Source organism: Condylura cristata, unplaced genomic scaffold (assembly GCF_000260355.1).
Source record: "Condylura cristata isolate star-nosed mole 26May11 unplaced genomic scaffold, ConCri1.0 scaffold00016, whole genome shotgun sequence".
NCBI lineage: Eukaryota > Metazoa > Chordata > Mammalia > Eulipotyphla > Talpidae > Condylura > Condylura cristata.
The window spans coordinates 13,524,378-13,549,571 of NW_004567117.1; the positions used below are offsets into that span (position 1 = coordinate 13,524,378).

At 39.5% G+C, this 25,194-nt stretch overlaps 1 protein-coding gene across 4 annotated transcripts in view; it reads right to left on the reverse strand.

The window, feature by feature from the left end:
* Nucleotides 1-25,194, reverse strand: part of OSBPL1A (oxysterol binding protein-like 1A) — a 182,137-nt gene that overhangs the window by 53,088 nt on the left and 103,855 nt on the right. For all 4 annotated transcript variants that reach the window (XM_004683793.2, XM_012725894.1, XM_004683794.2 and 1 more), the window contains 2 exons: nucleotides 16,421-16,583; nucleotides 1,691-1,847 (listed from right to left, as the gene is read on the reverse strand). In XM_004683793.2, the coding sequence (XP_004683850.1) occupies nucleotides 1,691-1,847; nucleotides 16,421-16,583 (320 nt within the window). The remainder of the gene's footprint in view (nucleotides 1-1,690; nucleotides 1,848-16,420; nucleotides 16,584-25,194) is intronic.

Genomic DNA, 25,194 nt, shown 5'->3' on the forward strand with positions numbered 1-25,194 from the left:
TTCCCATTTACTTGATGACTGGCAACTTTGCAAATTGTCCTCTTTTCCTCTGAATAACTGAGGAAGTTTAAAAATTTAATCAGTTGCATCTTGTTGACCAGTTCAACTTTTTCTGCTCAGGTAGTCATACCTAACTGTATTTCTTTGTAGTTTTCCTTAGCAACATATCACACTTTCAGTTTTCTAAGAGTTTCTCCTTAACTTTCATTTGTATACCATTGGGTATACAAATTGGGTTTGACTAAGATAAAATTCAGAATACATGATATATTTCTACCAAATGCAAAATAACTAATGTCATGGGTACAGTACACATAAAAAAAAGGGGGGGGGGGTCCTGGACTCTACAAAGCAGTGAAGAAATCTCTCTCCAGCAATATGTGCCAGTATCTAAGCACAGTGCTCTTTTTGATGTTTTAACGATTATATGGTATGTATGCTTCTTTGAATATTACAAAGATTTCACCTGTATTCTCACTTGATTGTCCTAATGTATACATTAAATAACTGAAGTTTTTCTCCTCTCTGTAGCCTCTACCAGGCCAAGTTTCCTGTAGGTCTGTTATGAATGGCCAAGAACTCAGCCCTAGACCCTCACAGCAGCTGGCAGCAGCTGCAGGAAAGAATCTGGGAAGACACTCACTGTTAGTCTCTTAATTTGTGATGTTAAGCTCCTTGAAAAGATAAACACCAGTTAGCATGTTTAGAGGATACCCTCTAACTGGAAAAAGAAAAAAACCTCTTATTTTCTGTAGTTATCTTAAAGTCACTGATCTTTTCAAAATAAGTATAGGACGTTTTTATTACCGAAGATCAAATACTCATAAATCAGAAGTGACATGCAGTTCTTATTTTTTTCCTAGTAGGACAGTAACTAATCAATTATGGTCAGATTTGTGGTACAGAAATGGAGTTAGAGTTATACAACCTACTAACACTGAAAGAATACTATGTAGATGTAGAAATTAATAGTTCATAGCTTCATACCCTAAAAGTGCCATTTTACAGTGACAACAGGATGTATCCATCACTGATAATCTGATAAAATATTTCACTCTATGAAAACAAGCATACATACGTGCCATTGTATCTGTAAACTTGTGCAGAAACCAGAGAACACTAGTGTCTATTACAACTTAATTTGAAGCAATCTCTAGGGCTAAGTCATCAAGGGGATAAAAAGATAGTAATGTTATGAGATAGTACAAAATGGATATGTTCACCAAACACTGGGCCTTAATAAGTCTTTGTTTAAATGTAACTAAATTGTATTAACAGGCAGACACCATTGCCAATCCATTCTTACTAAAACCAACAAGAAGATCAAATGACTAGAAACTAAAATAGCACTGGGAGGCAAAGCCATAAAAGATGTATGATGAAAAAAGGAACACGGCATCAATTTCAATAGGTGGTTCTGAACAGCCATTCTACATTGCAAACTAGAGGATTTAAGTTGCCCTAAAACCAGTTGCTGAAACCAAGTTTTGGGCTTTGTTCCCACAATTGCAGATTATGTTCTTCTCTTAAATATCTGAAGTACTTAACATGACAATCCTTCCTTTGAGATGACATAGCAACGTAAATATCTAATGCAGACAAAAGAAACAAAAGACAAACTTTTCCTTATAAACCCAAAGTCACCTTATAATTAAAAGACAATGATGATAACAGTTAAAGGTTATCTTACCTGTGCTTTTTGATGCCATTGGAGAGAGCATCTCCACTACCACAATCCTTTTCTTCAGACATTCTGTGTTTTCTAGGGCTTAAAAGCTTTTCTTCCTCTTCGATCGAGTGCGCTGTCACAGCTTCTAATCGACTCAAGGACTGTTCAGACTCAGAATCTGTGGCAGAGCAGGTTGATAGTCAATGAATCGAACTTTGATGTGAGGGCTCAGTAACAACGGTATCTCCTTTAATGCATCAGGCTTTGAAACTTAAGCAGCCTACTTTGTCCTTCAACAATCCATCCCTTAACTACCTCCTCAGGGATTTCAGGGAACCTGCACTCAATGAGGCGGGAGTAGATTTATGACATAGACATAGTTCATAGAAACTAAACACTTAAACAGATTTTACACATTGAAAGATTTCAAGTAGTTAGTTTTCCCTAACTACTCATGTGTAAGGACCTGTAGCCCTCATGTGTTACAACTCATGTGTAAGGACCTGTAACCCTCTAGCACAGGCCACTGGACCCCACTTCACCCTTTACTCTCATCCTTCCCCTCTATCCCCAGTAACTTCAGCTTTGCTGTTGGAATCCATGAGTTTCTTCTGCCTTTTTGTTCTGTTCTTTTATATTCCACAATCACTGTTGTAAACCAATGTTCCCACAATTAAAAAAAAAAAAAAAGTAGGGCCTTCCCCGGTGGCACAGTGGGTTAAAGCGTAGCATTGCAAGCCAGCCACTGCTGCTTCAGTGCGAGTTCAATCCCCAGCCCTGGAGGTGACCCACATGGTGCAGCAGACCTCTCCTGACCAGCCTGCTGCTCCCCTCAGCAGTGTGCATCATTGATCTGCCTGTTCTGCTCCCCACTCTGTCTCTGGTGAAGCCACTTACCCCCACACCTCTGGCCTGTACCCCAGTTCTGTATGCATAAATAAATCTATCTAAAAAAAAGGTATAAGGAAAAGCTATAGTTATAACTGTGGGAAACTTAGATTATATCTGATAGGACAGACATAAAGGCAAAAGTGATTTTTAAAGTATTTTAAAAATACTTATGCTGGTATGATATTTATTTAAATCCTCTAGAACTGGAAGTCTGAAGTAACTATGTAAAGTGTCATTATCAGGCAGGCTTTTTTTTTTTCCAGATGGAAATGCTAAGTTCCTAATAGACTTGTATTCAGAAAGGAACTACTATCTTTTGGGGAATAATTAGATAATTTATCTTGTATAATACATTATAGTTTTCAGACACATTCACATTCTCATTCCACATCTCCAAGGAACTCTGGGAAAGGCGAGAGAGGACTAGGAGGATAATGAATGTGCCGATGGAGCTCAGAGCTTGTGAGATCTAGCAGACAGAATTTGAACCCAGGTGTTCTGACACCTTGTTTAACACTCTGTGTGTGGCAGACTGAAACAGCAGTCACACACTTTTCAGAAGCTTTCAATGGCGCTTACATTTTTAATAAAATATAAATTATAAGTAACTTCTAATTTTCCTTTTTAAGTAGATGACTATACACTCAACTGTCCTCAGCTCCAGGGAAACCTCTTACACACACCAAACGTCCTTAAGTATATTTATCCACCATCTGCTCAGAATGTATTAGAGCTATGCTGGCCTGGAAATCAAAATGTTTAGCACTTTCTTTCCCCCAGATGCATTCTATCCTTTAGTCCAAATCAGGAACTTTATTCTTGTCACACTGGGTTGATTAGTAACAGCTGCTGAACTAGCGTTACTGCAGATTAGGCAACACACCCCGAGTTCTGAACTCTGGACCCTCAGGATGATGTCAGTTACTTGCAGAAGGACTTTCTACCCTGGTAATTTTTATTTTCTGTAAATATAACTTTACTTTCTGAAAAGTAACAGCCTTGTTCGGTCATAAAATTTATAACAAAGAAACAAGTATGTGAACTGCTGTTTTCCACTGTCAATTTTTTAACTAAAAAAAAAATATATATTAAAGCAAACCTGTAGAGCCAACAACAGGGTGACAGGCAGCCACCAGATGACGTAAGACCCTGTTAGCTTAAATTTACAAAGCAATTTTATAAAATAGAGAAATACTGTGAACAGAACGCTAAGACAAAAATTCATTTTGTAACTATGAAATATAGAGCAAAAAAATAACTTCACCAGAAAGAAACCCAGTGTGGTTCAGATAAACAGGCACAAGCACAGACACACACAGCACCATGGCACAGCTTACCCAGGGCACAGCAAGGCAAAGAGGGGCTTAGTTTTCTGGGTGGGTAAATGGACGTTAGGAAAGGCTGCAAGGGGAGGGGTTGCCACGGGTAAAGCTTAGAGAATGGCGCTCAGTGAAGGTGACAGAGGGGTGCTCAGGGAAGCACAATAAGCAAAACTGAACCAAGGTGACGTTGTGGTCGTGGGGCAGTGGGCTGGGCGGTTTTCACATTTCTGTGTTGAAGTTTGCTTCATATGAAAAAAATTTTGTCTGTGTTATTATTTAAGACACATTAGTACTTCACAATTCAGATGGCATGACAACTAAAAAGCACTGAAGCAAAAACCTCAAGCACTTATTAAGCATCAATATGCAAGGATGATGTGTTTTCTAAGAGATACAAATCACAGGACAGACATTTGTCTAGAAAGAACATTCTTAATAAAAAGCAGATTCATGGTAAGCACCAAACAGGAGACAAGGCAATTATGAAATCTATGAAGCAAAGACACTTTCTCAAAACAAGATTTCAACATAGTGAAGACCTGCTGGGGTTTTCCCCATCCAGGCCACTGTGCTTACCTCGAGGGATGCAGCAGCAGGTGGCACACAGGCCCCTGTCCTCCTTAGCACGCTTCCTCCTCTCCTATTTGCTCTCGCTTCTCCTTTTCTCCCAGTTACTACACCTTTCTCTCTCCCTAACCCTTCCTCCTCTCTACTTTGCTCCCACTCTCATATAATCTGGTTATCCTCAGCCTTCCCTGAAAGGCTCTAACAAAGGTCACTACTAAACTCCATATTACAAAGTCCAATGGGCATCTTTCATTTGTGACTCAGCCACCATCTTTGACACTGCTTAATCGGTTTCTCCTTTTATCTTGTCTTTTATCTTACCTAATGTAAATGTGTAAAGAAATTCAGTTTGGGATGACCAAAAGTTCTGCATATGAATGGCGGTACCAGTGGCGCCACAATGTGAATGTACTTAATGCCATTGAACTATACAGTTAAAATGGTCAAAATGGTAGGTTATGTTTTATATGTGTGTATTAACAAAACAAGTAGGAAAACACAAACATGTCAAGTCAGAGCCCAAGTTCTACCATGCTGGATTCATTTACTCCCTGGTTCTATTATCTCTCATTGCAATGCCAATGATGGGGAGAAAGAAAAAAAAAAGAAGTGAAAATGTTTTACAGACATTTTAAATGCAGACAATGAGATTTTAAAATATGTATTCTTAGAATACTGAGATTTCAGTTAGCTTCATTATTCCTTTTCTTCCCTTCTGCATATTCCCCTTAAAAACGTCTACAATAAAGCCACCCCCAAATTTTAGAATATGTCAATGATCTCTGAAAAACAGGATTAAGGGCTTTATGAAATTGCCCATAATTTTCTGAAATTTTGATGAGCAATGAGGAAAATTTGTATACTCCAAGAAACTACTGGAAATAAAATATTTAGTATGTAATTATCTGTGGGTTGTTTATTCCCATGTAATTCCAAAAGGCTTCAGGTAGTTGGACATTTATATTTTATAGAGAAATAATTTCTGTTTAGTGAAACAGGTATTTAAATATATCTAGAACTATGGCTCTCCAGCCAAAAGCAGGCTACATTTCTGTATTTTATGGAAAAATTATAGAAAACCAGACTATTGCACAAGGTAAGTGCTCTAGGAATACAGATAAGCATTAATGTGGACAAAATCTTTTCCAAATTAATCTCTCAATTTAAACAGTAGTGTCAACAGAAAGTTTGTTTTAATAATACATCTCTGATGACCCAGGTCTTTAAAGCTCTGTCCACAATCAGACGTAGAATATTCTGATTTGAGCACACTTCAGATTGAACAGTTCACTCTCATCCTGAGAGCAAGGAAATCAATGGCTGTGACTGGGTTAACATAGCTAGAACTTTGCTCATCAAACCACAATAAATGAAACACACTCCTTTCTTTTGCATCGATCATACTTCAATGAAGTGGCTTCATAACATTTTACCATTAAAAGGATCATTATTCTATCCTATTTTTTTTGAGTTTTCCCTCCTATTAAAAAGCTGAAAGGAGGAATCCTAAGTTAATATAAACATGCCAACAATTCTCAAATTATCCTGATAACCATTTTCCAGATAATTTCTGTAAACTAGCTTTGAAAACAAATAATATAGAGAGCGAGATGTAGAAGAACTACAGATGTCCAAATAATACTGTCCCCTGTTATTTTAGGTAATAGGAAGTAGCAAGGGAGAAACATGCAATTTAATATCTGTATTTTTGTTTCTCCAAAAACTATACAAGTTCTAAGAATGTCTAAAGACAAGGCAACTCAAACTGAAAATACCAGTGCCGAATTGTTGTTTAATGTATAACTATATGAACTCAAAAATAACAGCAAACCTAAAGACCACACAGAAAATAGATGCTACCTACAACATTTAAAATAAATTGTAAACTGAAAACCAGGATGAGTCAACAGAAGCTGCCAAGAGACCGCTACAATAATCTTCTGAGGAAGTGACAAAAGCTTCAAACAGAATTTTGGCACTAGTAGGAAGAGTCAGGCATCTTGGACATGTTCTCTCTGAATGCTATCCAAGGTCAAACTTAGCCCAGTGGTAGGTGTTGCTCGTGACAGAGTTTAGAATTGGCTTCTCCCCAAACAGCCAAATCTACTACTATATTCCACAACTTGCAAATTCTGCGCAAATAATTGAGATGAGGAAGCGTACACACCATACAATGTGGGCTACTGAAAACCTTGTGTTTATTTATTTTGGTTTAGGAGCTTCCCAATTTGTTTCACTGACATCCTAAAAGTTTTCTTCAAGGGCACCTATGACCATAAGGACCTAAAAAGAATGAGTACTTTACAAAGAAAATAACTAGAACTGAAAAACAGTTATAGATTCCATAATTACAAAACAAGGTGGCTTCATGGCTAATGAACCAACATTTACGAAGTAACTGCCACACATCAGGTAAAAGACTAAAGTGCTGAAACTGTAGAAAGACTAATGAGCATGGCCAGTGTCCTCCAAGTATTCAAAGTCCAGTGTAGGGGAACACACACAAGTAAACATGTTTATACAAAGCAGTTGTGTGAACAATGGAAGAAGTAACTCTTTGGGGAGCCAGAATAAGTTTTCAAGCAGAGATAACATCTGCATGGCAAGAGTGAGTAAGAGTTTAAGGCATGAAAAGAGGTTACTAGCTGAGGTTTGAAAGAGCAAAAAAAACAAAAAACAAAACCAAGACCTGACAGAAAAAGGTGTGTGTCCAAGGCTATCTGGCAAAATTAGAAGATAGAAAAGATGTGATTTTAGAGGAAAGAATTCAAAGTGGGTCAGATCACAGAACTCCACAGATAATATGAAGTATAGTGTCCCATGGCCACTAAAATAATTGCCACAGATTTAATGGCTTAAAACAACAGGAATGTAGTAATGTAGTTTTCCATAATTCTGAAGGCCAGACATCCAAATTCAGTTCCACTGAACAAATCCAAACTGTTGGCAGGACCACCATCCACTGTGGTTTCTAGGGGAGAATATGTCCCATATCTCCTTCTGCAGCTCTGGTGGCTGCCTGGATTCCTGGGCTTTGGGTCACCTCATCTACTCTGCCCCATCTGCACCTCATCATCTCTGCGTGTCTATCTAATCTGCCTTTGCATTTCTCTTAAAAGGATATTTGTAAGAGTATTCAGGTTCCATCCATATAATCCACGATGACCTCAAAATCCTTTAGCATATTTACAAAGATTCACTCCCCAACCCCCAACCCCCAAAATTTTACAGATTCCAGGGATTAGAATGCAGACATATCTTTGCAGGTGTGGAAACATTCTTCAACCTCCCACACCTAACAATGTGCAATGTGGAAGAGACAGGTGAGAAGGGACAAAGTCTAAAAACAATGAAACCTGTTAGGAGGCGCTGTCAGTTGTTGGGTCTCAGGTAAATGATGATGGACACCATCCCATCCCCCAGACAAGAAGGACAGGATACAGGTAGGCAGACAAGTCCAGTTCCTATCATTTTTTTTTTCAAGATGTTTTTGAAAACTAAACATCTTGAAAAAATGTTTTTCTCTACTTCTTGTATACCATTTGGTGGTTCCTATTTAATAACTGGCCCAACAAATATTCACTGAAAGCCTCTTCCTTGTCCAGCACTGTTCTATGGTTTGGACACACAGGGAACTAAACAAGAAATTCCCTCAATGAGGAGCTTACTTATGGGAGATCAACCAGTTAGAACTATGTGAAAGGTGCTTTGAGGGCAGGGTGAGGGGGGACTAGAAAAGGAGGCAGAAAATGACACAGTGAAGGTCTCTCTAAGCAGAACAATGAGGAATTGAGGGAGTGAGAACTGTAGATATCTGGGATGTGGGAGTTCCAGACAGAGGAAATAATGAAAAGCAAAGGCCTGAGGGAGAACATACTTGGCAAACGCAAGACTGGCATTGAAGTCAGAGTGACAGAAGAAAGTGAATGAGGAGGACAGAGGCAGATTTCAGAGTAGTGGAAGAGAGCCAGATCATCTAGGACTTTGGCTCTTACTCCTACCAAGAGGCAAAGTCACGGGAGGATTCTGTGCAGAGAATTGATGTGAAATGATTTAGGTTTCAAAATGACCCCATACCTCTGAAAACTGTATATAAAACTGCTGCAAATAAGGACACAAGCAGGGAGTTATTTAGAAAGCTTCTGAAATAAATCCTGGAAGAGATGAGAGGGGCTTGGGCCAGCGTGAGAGGTGTGGAGTGAGGAGCAGTAGCAGATTCTGGTATATTTTGAAAGTACATCGGACAAAACTTGTTGGTGAACTGAAAGGGAATATGAATCCAGACATGAGTGAAGCCTGTCATGGGTTACTCAAATCAACTGGAAAGATGACTATCAGCAAAATTTAGAAGACTGCAGAAGGGACAGGTTGAGTAGACATCAAGAGTCCTCTCCTAGACACTTTAAGGCACTCGGGAGATCCTTAGACACTTAAGTGACTCTTAAAATCTTGTTTAAGGTAATCAGACATGACTGATATTTTGGGGTAGCTGGAGACACAAACTTATGGATTTATTGGACTAGAGACAATATTTAAGGGCAAACGATTAGATCATGTAAGGCTATGCTGCTCAAGGTTTAAGCTGAATGGGAGGAAAGAGGCAGATTTCATATAAAGTTCATATAAGCCACACTATTAATTCATATGAATGTCCATACAAAAAATGAAAAAATGAAGGTGCTAGTTCAGAGTTGAGGGCCTCAGATTCTGTATTTCCAACAAGCTCCCAGGTGATGCTCATGCTACTGACCATCAGCCATGGTGAGAAAAGAATCTAGAGCTAAAGAAGGAAAGAGAAGTCCGTGCCTGCACCCTGAGCAGGCAACGGAAACTGAGGAATGAAATCCAAGGAGAGTGACATTCTGGAAGCCAAGAACAGAAAGTGCTCTATGAAGGAGGGAGTAACCCACAACTTAAAGTGCTGTGAAATGTAAAGAAAGAGGGAACTGAGGAAGGACCAATCAATTAGGAGACAGAGTGCATTATAGGGGTGACCTCCGTCAAGAGCCATTCCAGTGGAATAGTGAAAATAAACAGAGTATGCAAGAAAGAAAGACAGGGAAAGCGATGTGGAAGCAAATATGTCTTATAAGACACAGCTGAAGGGGGCAAGGAATAACAAAGATGTGGGAGAGACGAGCAGCTGTAACGTACCCGCTTGTCCATCAGGATGTGGGGTCATAGGCACGGCAGGCAGAGTGGCTTCAGCTTGGGACAGCACATTCATTGATGTAGAGAAAGCAGAATGAATGTGTAGGCTCAACATCCAAGGGTGTGGGTGGCTTGGACAGTAGGAATAGGGGGAGTTTCTCAGTCACGTAAACGATGTTATCAGAGGGAAGGAAAAAGGAGAAGAGAGTCTAAGCAGTTTCAGCTGAGGTTAAGTATGAACCAAGCATGTTAAAGGGACTGACTAGAAAAAGAAGGTAGGACTTCAGGGCACTACAGTGGAAGTGAACAGTCATGGATCTATAGATTGGCTATTGTCTCACCTTACCTAGAAACATGGGAACTGGCTGGAAGGGGGCAGGAGTGAACCAGTTTGGCCAGGAGACTACAGTGTAAGCAGAAAACGGCAGAGGGTGATTATTTGCCATCTTGTACAGTCTAGGCCTGGTAAGGAGAAACATGAGGACACCGTGGAGAGACAGTAAGGAGGAGTATGTCAAGTGACTGGATCAGGGTTTCAGAGAGTAGGTTCAAAAACATGAGGCGTCGTCAGTCAGAGAGAGCTGCTGAGAGAGGCCAGTGGAAGGATCAGTGTGGCAGTAGTGGTGGCGGCCTGAGCACCAGACACCTTCACATTATATTTCCCCTTTCCATGATTTAGTCTCTTCCTCTAGATTGATGAGATTGTATCAGGGTAGAAGGTATTTACCTCAGTACCACTGTAAAGTTTCTGGTACACAGTGGGGCTCAGTAAGTGTGTTTTGGGCAATGAAGTCCTCTCTGAACACAATAGTACAGAATGCACACCATTTTACAATATTTAACAGAGGCATTAATCAATAAAAACTTTCTGGAAAATGAAAATGAGCCTAGAAGGTTAACCCAAAACTTACTGGATAAATGACTTTCACAAATATCTATCTGTAACAGGCACAACATGAATCATCTGTATAATTTTTCAATACTAGCAGCATCAAACTAGGAATAGCCTATCATACTTAGAGATCTTTTTTTACAGAATGCTGAGCATCACAAAATGACTTGACTAGTTATCACATACAGATGCTTAATAACAGTCTTATGGAATGCTCTCAATCCGGTGCACATCACATCACTTAACCTACTCTGAGTTGGCTAATAGATAAAAATACAAAAGTTGAAGAAAAACATGATCTCTAGCCTTAAGGGAAATGCAGTATTATTGGTAGCGACAGAAGATAAGCACAAAAAATTATATCACAAGAGAAGGCGCAGGAGAGAAGCAACCAAGTGGGGATCAGGAAGTGTCAGATAGGCGAAGGTATGCTCACCAAGTCCTTGTCAAGTCCATGGTACAGTAAAGAAACACCCAGCTACTTCAAAAATAAATGACAGGCGGAAAGCACACTTTGCCAGGAATATAAGGAAGAACACCCAGAGTGTCTTCCTCAAAGGCCAAAAGCACTTCTGAGTCCCCACCAGCCACATGACTGCCGCTGCCTTTGTCAAGGCCTGTGTCTTCTACAAGTAAAATGTCAGCATAGAGGCTTGCTTGACTTTCTTGCAAACATTATCTTGCCTTTAGTTGCTGGATTAAACTTTATCTGGCCTAGGTCATAACATCCTGCGTTACTCTTCTCAAGACAAAATTGAAATCATTATGTTACCACTTTCCATTTTGAAAGATTTGATTTATAAAGACATGACCACCCACCCCTTGCAACTGCTGGGAAATGCTAAAACTGGCTTCAATTGCATGACTATCTATTGGTTTTGTGAGTCTACATTATTGGAACGTATGCATTATTCATGCACATTTTGACCAAAATAGCATTAAGAAAACCTAGCAAGAAAGTCTGTCTTCAGCAACTGATCTCAACAAGTTGCTAAAAAGGAAAATGAACAGTTAAGAAAAAATACATTTTGAAACCATAATTTTCAAAAGGCAGTAATTTTCCTGAAACTGCTATCTCAGACTAGTACTAAGGAATAACAGCAATGAAATTACTTTTTAATTCGTAATATTTCAAAACCGAATTCAATTGTTAAAGAGTCATTAAGTCACACACCTTTAATTGTCTCCCCTTTAGCTAAATTTCTATTCCCTTCCCCTCGACAGAATGCAGCATGGCTCCAACTTGAATGTAAGTTCTTTGAAGACAAATTTTATCTCTTAACATCCTCTCATCCCTGCAGACTCCTTTGCCCCCTCCCCCCCCCAAACAATCCAAAGTGGTATGTGCAGACCACAGGCTCACCAAGTCTTACTGATCCTCTTGTGCTCTTTATTGAATACTACGCATATTTACGGAGGGCAGAAATGTCAATGACATCTTCACATCTAATCAACAACGGCATTCAATACATTTGAGAAGTGTTGTGATTAGAGTAACAGCCTTCCCCAAAGATGTGCATGTTCTAACCTCTGCTCCTTGAGGCTATGTCACCTTGCATAGCAAAATGAGCCTGCAGATGTGACTAAGGACCTTCAGATGGGAGGTGGTCCTGGAATATCTGGGTAGATTCCTAATTGTAAAGGGTCCTTAAAAAGGGTCCCTGGTGGGGCAAGGGGCTGAAGCACAGCACTATGAAGCTATCTGCAACAGTCTGATCCCCAGCCAGGGAGCTGACCCACATGATGCAGCAGACCTTTCCTGTCTTGCCCGCTGCTCCCCTCAGCAGTGTACTTCAGTAGATCTGCTTGTTCTGCTCCCCACTCTGTCTCTGGGGAATTCTCTCACCACCCAAACCCCCAACCCTGCCCCTCTGGCCTATACCCCAGCTTCTGTATACTGGGTATACATAGTTATTTGTAAATAAATGAATCTTAACAAAAAGGTGGAGGAGGAGGGTAAGGGAGGAAGGGAGGGACAGACGGAGGGAGAGAGAGGGGGAAGAGAGAGAGAGAGAGACTGCTGACTCTGAAGATGAAAAATGGGGCCACGAAGCAATTTGTGCAGCTGGGCTCTAAAAGCTAGAAAAGGCAAAGGCCCTTTCTCTCCCAGAATCTACAAAAGAACAGTGTCCTGGCCCTCCCTGGTGGCGCAGCGGGTTAAAGCACAGCACTGAGAATCTAAAGCCGCTTCCGCATGAGTTCAATTCCCGCTTGCCCCGGAGTTGACCACATGGTGCAGCAGACCTCTCCTGACCCGCCCGCTGCTCCCCTCAGCAGTGTACTTCGCCGATCTGCCTGTTCTGCTCCCCACTCTGTCTCTGGTGAAGCCTCTCACCGCCCCTGAGCCTCTGGCCTGTACCCCAGTTCTGTATGCACAAATAAATAAATCTTTAAAAAAAAAAAAAAAAGAACAGAGTCCTGCCAGCACCCAACTTCGTACTTCCAACCTCCAGAGCTGTACAAGGACACACCTGCAATGTTTAGGACACAGCGTTATTATAATTGGTTCTATCAGCAGTAGGAAACTACTATAGGAAATGTGCTAGTATTTTAAAGTCTGTGGTACTGATACTCTAGGTGGAGGAAGCAATATCTCAACAAAAGTTCTTGGGAAGGCACAAGGAGTAAGAAGAGCATCAGAAGAAAGGAAGGTGCCTGAGTCAGGCCATCAGAACGGGTCTCCCTGAAATGCCTGGCATGTAGAGTATTTTGAGCAAAGGGCAATGAAAACTGAGAAGCAGAGGAGAAGACTTTTGCCTTTTCTCGAGTCTTCCATCCTTCCCTAAGATGGAAGGAGACAGTCACTCCATTTCCTAATAAAAAAAAACCAGTCACTACTCCTCTCTTTATTGACCTAGAAAAATCTAGTTTGGGAAGGTACCTCCAGGTGAAGATTTATCCCTACATACACCTTTCCTGGATGCCTAAGGCCCCTCAAAATTTATGCCATTTTCAGCCTACCCAAACTGAGAAAATGTATAATCACTGTAGCTCCCCTGTGCACATTATTAAAGTGATTGCTTGTCCTGCCTGGTGCCATTTCATTTACTGGTCTAGCCCAAGAAGAATGCAGAAGAGTAAGTGATGTCCCCCTGTGTCCAAACAAGGGATGGCCTTAGCTCCTTTGTAGTGGAAGGGAAGGAGGAAGTGAGAATTGAGGTTGATGTGTGGCCCCTATAGTGGAAAATGAAGTCATTTCAAATGATGGTTTTTATTATTTCAATGCACTGCTTAACACAAACAATTTGACACAGTCTCAGGAGCCTTGCCAACACAGCAGTCCATAAAGCTGTAGGCACTACAAACTAATCTGGATTGATAGTTGAGATGAAACTGATTTGCCAATTCTGACCTAGGACTATTTTTTTTTTTTTTTAAGATTTATTCATTTATGTGTAAAGGAAGTGGAGTGCAGGCCAGAAGTTGGGGGGCAGGGGGTTAGGTTGGGCGGGGGGAGAGGACTCATCACAGAGTAAGGAGCAGAACAGGAAGATCTAGTGAAGTACACTACTGAGGGGAGCAGTGGGCCAGACAGGAGAGGCCTGCTGCACCATGTGGGTCAGCTGCCCAGTGCTGGGGAACTCTGACTGTAGGGGAGAGGTGGGGAACTCTGACTGTAGGGGAGATTGATATCACTGAGCCTTAACCCTGAGGCCCTGAGGGAGGGCCTATCACTCTTTTTTAAATCTCTTCTTCCCAGAGGAAAAAATGTGGAGATGAGTATTAAAATGTAATTGAGAAGCAAATGGATGAAAATAGTGGTGAAAAGTCTGCAAGGAGACAGTGAGTGGGGTAAATTACACCGTGGACGATTAAGCAACCTTTAAAAAGTATGAGCTATTGATAGAATTGTAGTACTGATGAGACATATTTCTAAGATATGTTGTTATACTAAAAAGCAGTTCCAGAACAATTATACAGATAGTTCACTTATGATTGTTGAAATAAAACCATGTGTATGCATGCACATTTATATCTGAAAGCTTTAAAAGTATGGGAGTATAACGGAACAGCAGGAGTATAACGGAACAGGTGAGAAAATAATAATAATAATGATGATGATGAACAGCTATATACCAGAGACATTTTATAGGGGTGGAATGGGGAATGGGATCAAAAACAGTGGGGGGAGGAAGTACACTGGACTGTGGTGATGGCACAAAGGTGATTTGGTGATGGGAAGCCCACGGGGAGTACAACTGAGATGGAAAAAAGTCACAAAATGATATAAAAATAAACTATTATTTAAAAAAAAAATAAGTATGAGAGTGAGCCTAGGGGCTTATAAAATGCTCCGAGCAGGGGTAAGGAAAATTTCGTTGTGTACTATAGATGCTTTTATATTGAATTGTTTATAACTTTCTTTTTTAATTTCCTTTTTTAAAAAAGTAGAAAAAAAAGATGAAACACCTGGGCTCTTTCATAGTCAGACCTCTTTGCATTTAATCCGACAATTCAAGCAATATTCTTTTTACGGGTGCGCCTCACTGAAGGACTAAAGAAGGTAACTGTCCTGCGTGGGACAGAGGGAAACTGTAAGTGTCCCCAGCTTTACATGTCATTCACTCCCACCCCACCTCCGTAGCTACTCCCTTTTTCTTTGGCCTGTCACTCATTCCACTGCTTTAAAATCCTATTTGTACTTTCACTTCCTTGAATGAGTCACTCTTTGTAAACACTGTAACTAATTGACAATATCCTCATCATAACCTTTTCTCTAATTGTCCCCAAATCTGACTGTTAAAATTATTTTTTCTTCCTATTATTTATTATACTTCTAATAATGTTCCTACTTGTGTTCATTTTATATCATGGATCTCCTCTCCACAAACCTACTAAGATTATTTTCTTTGTTACACATTATCTTTTTCTTTAACTTCCTTAGTCTCATTATCTTTAGTTTTTACTCTACCTGTACTTTAATTTCCTATTATAAAGTTTGCCCTTTCCTGCTTCTATAGGTAAAGTTCTGTGAAACCCAGTAATTGTATCTATTTACCTATTATATACGTATTTCATTTCCTTCCATAAAAGAATTATTCTCAATCATTATGATCTCCAAACACTCCCATCCATGCTTCCCCTTCCTGCCCATACATTCCTTAAAGATTCTAAACTACATCAAAATGACACTCCTCTTGCCAGTCATTGTCCACTCTCCATGAATATTTCCCACCCCTTTTTTGAGAACCTAGAATACAGCAGGGACACCCTAAGCACCATTTAAACAAATGAACTCATGTAGTCTGCACTTGCCTGTTGAAATGGGTAATTATGCCCATTACAAACAGGTATAAAGTGAGAACCAGCAAGGTCATGACCTTGGCCTAGGTCACACATTTGGTTAGTGTCAGAGGCAAGATCCAATGCCATGCAGCTGGCTCTGGAGTCCATGCTGGTGGTTGGTGGCTGTGTTGTTCTCTAGCACAAAGTTAAACAGTTTGTGTTTCTGAGGCAAAGTTAAGCACTTCTTTCTCTTTGCTCCAGGAACACCATGGATTCACCTCTAATTTGACACTCAGCATTTCACACTGCTAGTTATCGGTATCCTAAAACAGATACAAACCTCTTTCAAGTGAGATATTGCCCATCTCTCTATCCTTAAACCTGTACTTGTACCTGGTATTACAAGGTATTTCAGTTACAGGGTAAAGAGTAACACAAATCCCTGCATTTTTAACAGCATTTCAGTCCCACTATCCCACACACTGTCAAGGTAAGGCCAACTCAGTGACAACTTGCATTCCAACGGCAGGCTCTTGTCTTAAAAACATGACAAGAACATAAAACATAAAAATAGTTTTAGAGGAGCTGTCATGAAATAGAAGTCTATTCCAACAGTAAATTTAAGGTGGTATCTATCCTAAGACAAGAAAGTGGTAGACTTTTTAAATCACCAACAGTACAATGCCAGGATTCTAGAATTACCTGAAAGCGCGTCATAGAATTCGTCCTCACTAAAGATGCTGAGAGGTGGTGAGCCTTTAACCAGAGACTGCTCTAATTCATGATGTTCTGTGGCCAGAGTCTCTAATGCTTCTGACAAAATTTTGTTTTTTTCCTGTTCTTGTTCCAATTTAAAATTCCTCACCTAGAAGAAAACATACACAAAAGAATTCAGCGTGACTGGAAATGACATTTGCTTTCAATCTAGTTCAATTGCAACAACAGAAAAGGAAACAGTCATATTATATACACATGGATGAATGAGCAAAATTACTAATTTTGTTCTTCCCATGGGGCCTTTCCTCGCAATAGCTCTAGCTAAGGAAAACAGATTAAGAGCTTGCATATAAATTCAGATCAAATGATTAGGATCCTAGTATAAGAACATCAGCCAACTCAGAAATCACATAAACATTTTTTGAAACATTTTTTGAGTACATCTCTCAATAACCATGGAATTAAGAAGTCAGCAAGTTTTTGAAAAAAAGATTAAAGTCACTCTAAAATGTTAAAGTGTGTACTTAAAGCATAAGCTATAATCGTCCAGCTCACTTCTTAAACAGACAATACAGAGGTGAAGAAAACAAGATGGCAAGGTTAATGGTTAATGTAATAACACTTTCATTTCCAAATTGTGGTTCCTTATTTTGGCTTTGTTTTTACCCTGAAATTAGTATACTTACCCTGAAATTAGTATACTTAAAAAAATATATAGATAAGGTAGCCTGCTTTTGTTCTCCAGCCTATGAAGGAAAGTCTATTTCTCTCATTCAAGAGATACTGAATCTTTGCAGTTGACTGAAACCTTCTAAAATTTAAGTGACCTAATGTTCATATAAAATTGCAGGTGCTGGATTTGGCATAGACAGTCTCACTTATTACTATGAGAACTCTGAAAATCACAGCTATTCTGTACTCTCCCTAAAGTAGCTGCATGTGGAACTTTGAAGAGTTGGATCTACTATCATCCACTAAGTTCTCTCAAAAAACTCTTGTTCCTCACTTACAAAATAAGTGTTCTACTATCATGTCATCTAACCAGCATCTTCAGCTCAGAGTTGCTCAAAACTTTAGTAACAGAACCTATGCTCACACATGACCCCATCACATAAAACAGGTGTTTGAGAACCAGAACTGTGCTAACCACACTGGGTAAGGATTAGGAGCCTCTCTGACCTTCTCCTCCCCATCCTTCCTAAGGTCAAGCCAATGTCCCAGGGACTGTTCCAAGGGTACAGGGTGAGGAGACTCTGAAGCCTCTGCAGACTGCCTCTGGGTCTGAGGGGTGGTAGCACTCTCTTATCACCCACTCAGAATGGCTCTCTGTTGGATCCTACCCTCTCACTTCCTGACTCCCTGATTCTTCCTCCTCCTCTCAGCAATCCCAGCTGCCAAAGATGAAAGAGACTCCTCTATTCTAACTCTAGATTACTCTGTGGCTGGAGTTCCTGAGAGCTACACATTAGCCCCAACACTTCAAAAGTCCCAGATTGAACTTAAAATAATGGTTTTGTTGAAATGTGTAGTTCATAACAGAAAGAGTTAAAACTTTATTATCTTAGGAATAGTTTCAGTCCTCAAGCACCTCACTATTTATGGTTAAAACAAGATTATAGGGTCCTCTCTGGTGGTGCAGTAGGTTAAAAGCACAGCACTCTGAAGCTATCCACAGCCACTGCAGCTCAAATTCAATCCCCAGGCAGGGAGGTGACCACAACATGCAAAACTGAAAAAGAAATGCTTAGAGAATTACACTTTTCAGGAAACTGCAAATCACATGCAAATATTCCTAACATTTAAATTTTATCTCCTGAAAAGTAAACACTCTTACCATGATTGGAATCAACTTAAAAAATAAGCTTGTCTTTCCTTCATTTGAACAGATAGACAATTCATTTATCTATAAACCAGGACTACAGAACTAAGCAGAATATCCAAAGTGAAGCATGCACTGACTAGGAAAGACTTTGCGTGCTCCTCTAGAAGTGCATTCCAAAATCGCCACCTCAAGGTTCCAGCTCTCAGCCATCTGCCCACCCTTCTCCCTGGGAGCCTCAGCTTGGGGTTTTCACATATCAAAATGGAGACCCACTTCTAACACCATCTTTTCATGTAAGAGTCAATTAAATGATCCCGTCTAGCTAACAAATGCATGCACTTTTAAATAGAACTTCATCCAGATTTCAGCAAAGTGGCAAAATAACAAGATTTTATTCAAAACCCAATTTATCCTTTATCTAAAATAAGTTTCCTTTTACTTCTGCCACCTCAACATCTGTTCTCACTTGTTCTTCAGAGGAGTGAAAGGAGCAGGAAGCAGAAGGGGGAGAAGCAGCTCTAACCTTGTTTTAGTTCTTACCTTGCATTTGTCTTTAAATTGATCTGAGCACACTTGTGTGTCAGTTTCAAGAATTAACAGGATATTCTTGCACTGAAGATAATTTACTCTATCTACCCACAAAATGCAATTTCTCCTGTCATGTAAACTAGTAAATCTGAGACAGAAGTAATGCATCACAAAAACTGCTAGTAAAGAGCTCTTTCGGTGGTGCTTTAGAGTAAGTAGTATCTAGGAAAAATACTTAAGTCTATCTGATATGTTTTAGTCAAATAGAAAAGTCACTGAAACAATGTAATGTCAAATCTTCTAAGTCCCAAAGTTTTAATATTACAGTAGCAGGTACATCTAAGTATTAGTGTATAACTACAAATAAACTTGTAAGATACAAATTCATAAAATCCACATTTTACCTAACTGTTGCCAAATTGTCATTTACTAGCTTAGAAACCTTGTTGTAATAGAAACAGTACCTTTTATGCAATGCCTATTTTCAATTCCAGGCACAGGGCTTCATGTCTATTATGTGTCAATACAAATATGTCAATTATGCATTTCAAATTGTTAAACTATGATAATTGTCCTAGTTAATATTAAAACAAAGAATGTCCTACACAAAACTAATGGTGCCCAACATATGTACTTATTAGAACATTATACATTATACAGTGCTCTATACATTAGAACATTTCTAGAATACGATTGATGGTTTATTTTCAAATTCACATTATAAAATTTAAACTCAGTCCCACAACTTTCCCACACAAAAATGAAAATGTAACCAAGTCAAGCTTGACATAAATGTCAAACTTTTTATTCAGAAAAAATAACTGAATTGCTTTGTACTTCACACCCCGTGATGAGTACACACACGTACACACACACACACACACACATATATCTACTGCTCTGTGTCTGCAGTCCTTAAAATTAATGTCACTGTAAGCCTTTGTAGGAGTCTCCACAAATTGCTTGAACCTGATAATCTTTCAATTTACTCCACCTCATGCTGACAGGTGAAAGTTACAATGGATATTTCCAAAGTTTTCTTCACACCAAAAGTGAATGTATGCCAGCAAAAGAACCTGGAGTTTTAAAATAACCACAAGCTAGAAAGTAAGTAAAAATCTTATCTCCTCTCTCATTCTACAAAGTATCCTGTATAGGCAGCAACAGTAACTAAGTCTAGCAAAGACATACCCCTCCGTGGGAATAAATGGTATTCACAGAAACTATGTGCATTTATCCCATTGTAGGACAGATGGCTTTTTCAAAGCATAAACCTTACTCACGCCTTCTTTGAGACTGGATATATGGCTACTGATAACAGAGAATATATTAGCTTGAGAGCGAATTATGAGACTTTAGTTTAAAAGTTTAACTTCATCTCTCAGGTAGGAGTTACAGGGATACTTATTTCTGTGATAACAGGACCAACAATTACGTACTTCAAAAAGTTTAAAAGATATGCATTTTAGGTGACTCCTTCTCATGCCACAATATTGTTCATAAAAGAGTCTGCTATTTACATCTGACTAGGGCTCCTCTGCTCACAGAAGACCAGTGCACTGTTTTGTGGTGGGGGGAGGAAGGAGCTCTCATATGAGTACAAAAGATAAATGTTACTTCTGACAGGCAGAATCACTCTTTCAGCCCCAGGATCCAAGAAAATTAAGATTTGATCCCATGTCTGGGGCACAGTCAGTATGGAAACCTAATCTCTTGATATATTTGCTTTATTTTACAGATTACAAAGCATATTTGCATACATTACATTTTAGGGTTTTCATTAATTGTAATGCCCTTCTGTACTATTCCATCACTGCTTCTTCAAGCGTAATGAATTTCCTTATGTTCCTGAAGCCTTTTTTCAGTCATTTCTAACACTTAAAAAAAAAGACATTTAAAAATACATATGCATCAGTGGCCAAGGCAGATTTGGCAGATAGAAGGAAATGGAGATGATGTAGGATGTGCAAGTAGGTTGTGGGTGGGGAGAGGGGGCTGCAAAGAGTTTACAGATCACAGTAAGAAGTCCAGTTTTAACTGAGTGATATGAGAAGCCAGTGGAGGGTTGTGAGAAGAGGAGTATTATTATTTGCTCTGGATTTTAGTATGCTCTCCCAGGATATGAGGCGGCCTAGGGGGAGGTCAAGAGTAGTAGAAAAAAATATCCCCCACAAGGCTACTGCAACAGTTCAGATAAGAGCTGGGTAATGGTACTCTGGAGAAGTAGGATTCTGGATATATTGTGCAGGCAGGCCTAAATGATTGACTAACAGACTGACTATAGGATTATTAAGGATAAGCCATGGTTTTGGCCTGAGCTACTAAAGACAGAGTAATTGTGACCTAGCAGAAGACAGTAGGAGGAACAGGAATAAGGTTCTCAGTTCCCTATGAGGCAGTCTGAGGTATTAAGCTGACTTCTTAGTATCATATCAGGCATTCAGGGAAGAGATCCAGTCTGGAGATATAACTCAGGGAGTCACTTGCAAACAGATTATACTCTAAACCATTAGACCAGGTAAATACACTGATGGAGAAAATGAGATAGAAATGGGATGGAGGGCCAAGGACTGAAATTTCCTTCTAATAAGAAGAGAGATGAGAAAAAATAAACAAATGAAAAGAGCAGATGAGAAAAAGTAAAAGCAAAAGTGGATAGTATCCTGGAAGTCCAAAAGAAGTATTTCAAAGAGGAAAAAGTGGTCAACTTTGATGACGAAATAATATGAAAACTAAGAAAAGACCTCTGGATTTGGTGGTGAGAGTGTTAATGGTCAACTTGACAGAGTTTCAGTGGAGTGTTGAGGCAAAGACCTGAATGAAGTTGATTAGGAGAAAATGAAAGAAATCTGAAGAAAGCAACTGTAGTCTTTTTTGTTTTTACATAGAGGGAAGGGAAAAAAGGTGCAGTTATGGGAGGGGTTGGAGGAGGCTGGTAATCAATAGGCTTTATGGAGGAAAATCCAGCCTGTTTCTAAATGATGGCAAAAATTTCACAGTGGTGGTGGGGGGAGGGTTGTTGAGGAGATGTTGTTACTGATGGAGAAGAGGAGAGAACTGCTGGATTGAAGTTCTTGAGTTCCTAAAAGGGTAGGATCTAACACTTAACTCTATGGCTACCTTTACTAAGAGCGTGGGAAGTCCATCTTTAATTGCAGCAAGTACGGGCAGAGTCAGATAGACAGATATTTGTAATGAAGTTTTTTCCTAACTGCTTCTTTTGTTTGAGTATGTGTGAGAAATACAGAGAATAGGAAACAAAGTGCTTTATCAACCTAGAGGTCCACGTATGTCACAGTCAAGTCTCTGAACACCACGCACTACATAGCTTGTCCTGATACCAAAATGAGCTTATTTCCAAGGCCTCCAAATTATCATTCATACTTACCTGATCAAGCCAACACAGGACCCATTCAAGCTGTCAGTTTTAACTAGCACCATTTTTAAATACCTCCTTTCCAGTAGCACTGCCATCTTTAACCCGGCTCAAAGGAGAAGAAAAGAAAATCCCACTGGGAATTACATCTGCATCTCTTTGCCCTCAGGTTCCACTTTTGGAAAGAAGAAGACGGCTTACCTGGTTGCTGACTTTCTGATGTGTTCTAAGAAAAATGACTTTGATGGGGCTTATTAAGCTGCCAGTTCTACTACGAATCTGTCAAGTCAATTACTTCCAATATATCTTCACATTTTTAAATCTCAGAGGAATCTGGGGAATAACTGGCTACTTCTTTATCTAGACAGCTCAATGAACAGGCACTTGAATGGATTTTTAAGCAAATGGTTTTTTTTTTTTTTTAAAGATTTATTTATTTGTGCATACAGAACTGGGGTACAGGCCCGAGACTCAGGGGTGGCGAAAGACTTCACCAGAGACAGAGTGGGGAGCAGAACCAGACAGATCGACGAAGTACACTGCTGAGGGGAGCAGCGGGCGGGTCAGGAGAGGTCTGCCACGCCATGTGGTCACCTCCCGGGCAGGCGGGATCAAACTCATGCGGAAGTGGTTTCAGCTTCTTAGTGCAGTGCTTTAACCCGCTGCGCCACCAGGGAGGGCCGCAAATGGGGTTTTTAAAGAGCAAGGTGATATTGGACCTTCATAAAAATTTAACCAATGGGAGATTGGTACTATTTACAAAAGACAATGTTAGCACTGTAATTTTTATATTTGTTAGAGAGTGAGGTGTCTTCTGAATCACAAATACAGTTTAATTCCCCAAGGTGCTCCAATGGTAGATCCAATGGACACTTCCTCTACTGCCTGTCTATTGGTTCTGATAGTTAAAATAATTGGTACAAGATCTCACAATTTCCCTTTCAATTGCCAAGCGCAATCACTTGACACTGGCCAGAATATTCACAGAAGGAAAACTTGCCATAATTTAAAAATTTCCTGTGTAAGATTTTACATTCTAGAAGTAGCACTTATAGCTTCTATTCCTAAAAGCACTATGTACTTCAATGCATGACTTCCATATTATTCTTGACTGTAATATAGTAAAAGTTTTATGGAGCATGTAAATTACAAAATATAATGTTAAGCTGCCAGGTAGTAGTACTCACAGAACAATGCAAGCTACTTTTAAGATAATGTAAGAAATTGCTGGTGGCTATATAAAAAAGTATGATTCTAAGTCAACATATTTAATAAAGATTAAACTGCACAACAGTTTATGACTATTTCCTCCTGCCTGGAGGGGGTCTGGAACATGTTCAAAGGTAAGTTCTGAAACTACTTCTAAATGAATGACTATTAAGGTATATAGTAAGAGGAGAGAGAGGACTGAAGCAATGCAAGATACCTTGAACTAGTATTACTAATTATTTCAAAAAACATGCTAAGAAAGTAATCATTTTAAGTGCAGGTCCTTAAGGAAAAATGACTGAAAATGTCATTCTCAACTTCAGTATAAGAGTTGAACAAAAAATGCTTAGGACTTTAACTTCCTAAGCATTTGTGCAAACAATGGTTCTGCTTACACAGGACTACTTCGATCTACTACTGATAAACTATATGCATATCATTTCACAGTTGAAAAGTAGGTCATAGGTGCCTTGGGGGTGGGAGGGATGTGAGGTCACCCATCTGAGGGGAATGTGATCCTATGCTCCTGAATCACAATGTCACTAACCATTATTATCTCAGTTCATAAATAAAGGTAGCTCATCAGTTTTCCTAACAAGCTTATGAGGAATATACATATGTGAATAAACAGAAGCTGGTAAATGCAAATGACCTGCCAAAGGTTGGCAGAGGAAAGGAACAAAACAGAAGCCAAATCCCCAACTTTTCCAGCCCATCATGTTGCCAGTGGCTAGATGGCCCTTAGCACTGCTGATGGAGAAACAGGACCAGAGTCTGAGAATTAGGGGATCCCACTTTCTGGGGGAAGGTGCTGGGGAGTGGGGAATACTGATGATTGACAGAGAAAGCAAATTAGGGACATGTGCATGGACAACAGCAAGCATTTGTTAAAACCACACTTACCCCCTGTATGGGATTACAGCACCTTAAAATCACAAATTCATTAGGCAGATCAGCAACCTCACTGAATCCATGCCCTCGAGGAGAAACGTTTTTTATTCCAAGAATTAGTAGGCCTGTTCTAAACCTGGCTCAGAGTCAAGGTTGAGCTGCAAAGTTTGTTTGTTTGTTTTTTTAAAAAATTGGAAGACCTAGTTCTAGCCAAAACTTAGCAGAATCAGGACTTCCAAGAAAGAGGGAGGTCTGTGTACTGTGACAGAGATTGCCAATGTTTCCTAATATCTGCTCTCCTTTCCTTCCTTATCAAGAACGCCAATTTGCAAGCTTGCTACATTGCCATCCTCTGCTAAAAGACTACTTTTCAGTCTCTCTGGAAGCTTTGCCCATATGACTAGTTTTATCATGAAGAATGGAAGTACTGTGAGGAATGCACCAGTTCTCCTTAAAGGGAAGGGCACGCTATTGTCTCCCTTTTCCTACTAACAAAAATGACTAGAATTTGGTATTTGGCACCACCCTTAAGACATTAAGTTACTATCCCAGGCCCAGACTGCTAGCCTATCTTTAAGGTGGGGAAAAAATAATATTATCTAACTTATTTAAACCAGTGTTATTTGGTTTGATCTTTATTTACTCAGTGACAATACCAACATCTAATAGCATTATTTCAAAGTATCAAAGACTATTCTGATGTGACTCCTAGTTAAAAATTACTGAGCAAGGAGAATTATAGTTTAGTTGAGACACTTCGCATTTTGGGCCCAGCTCATTTTTAAAAATATGAATCTATCATTCACCCTTATAAAAGCTTTAACGGTTCCTTAATGCCTTCAGTTAGTCTCCAAAGAGAAGTGTGTATACCATGACTTATGGGGAGAAATTATTGGTCTTTTATATTACTTTTGTCAAAAATATTAGCCAGTA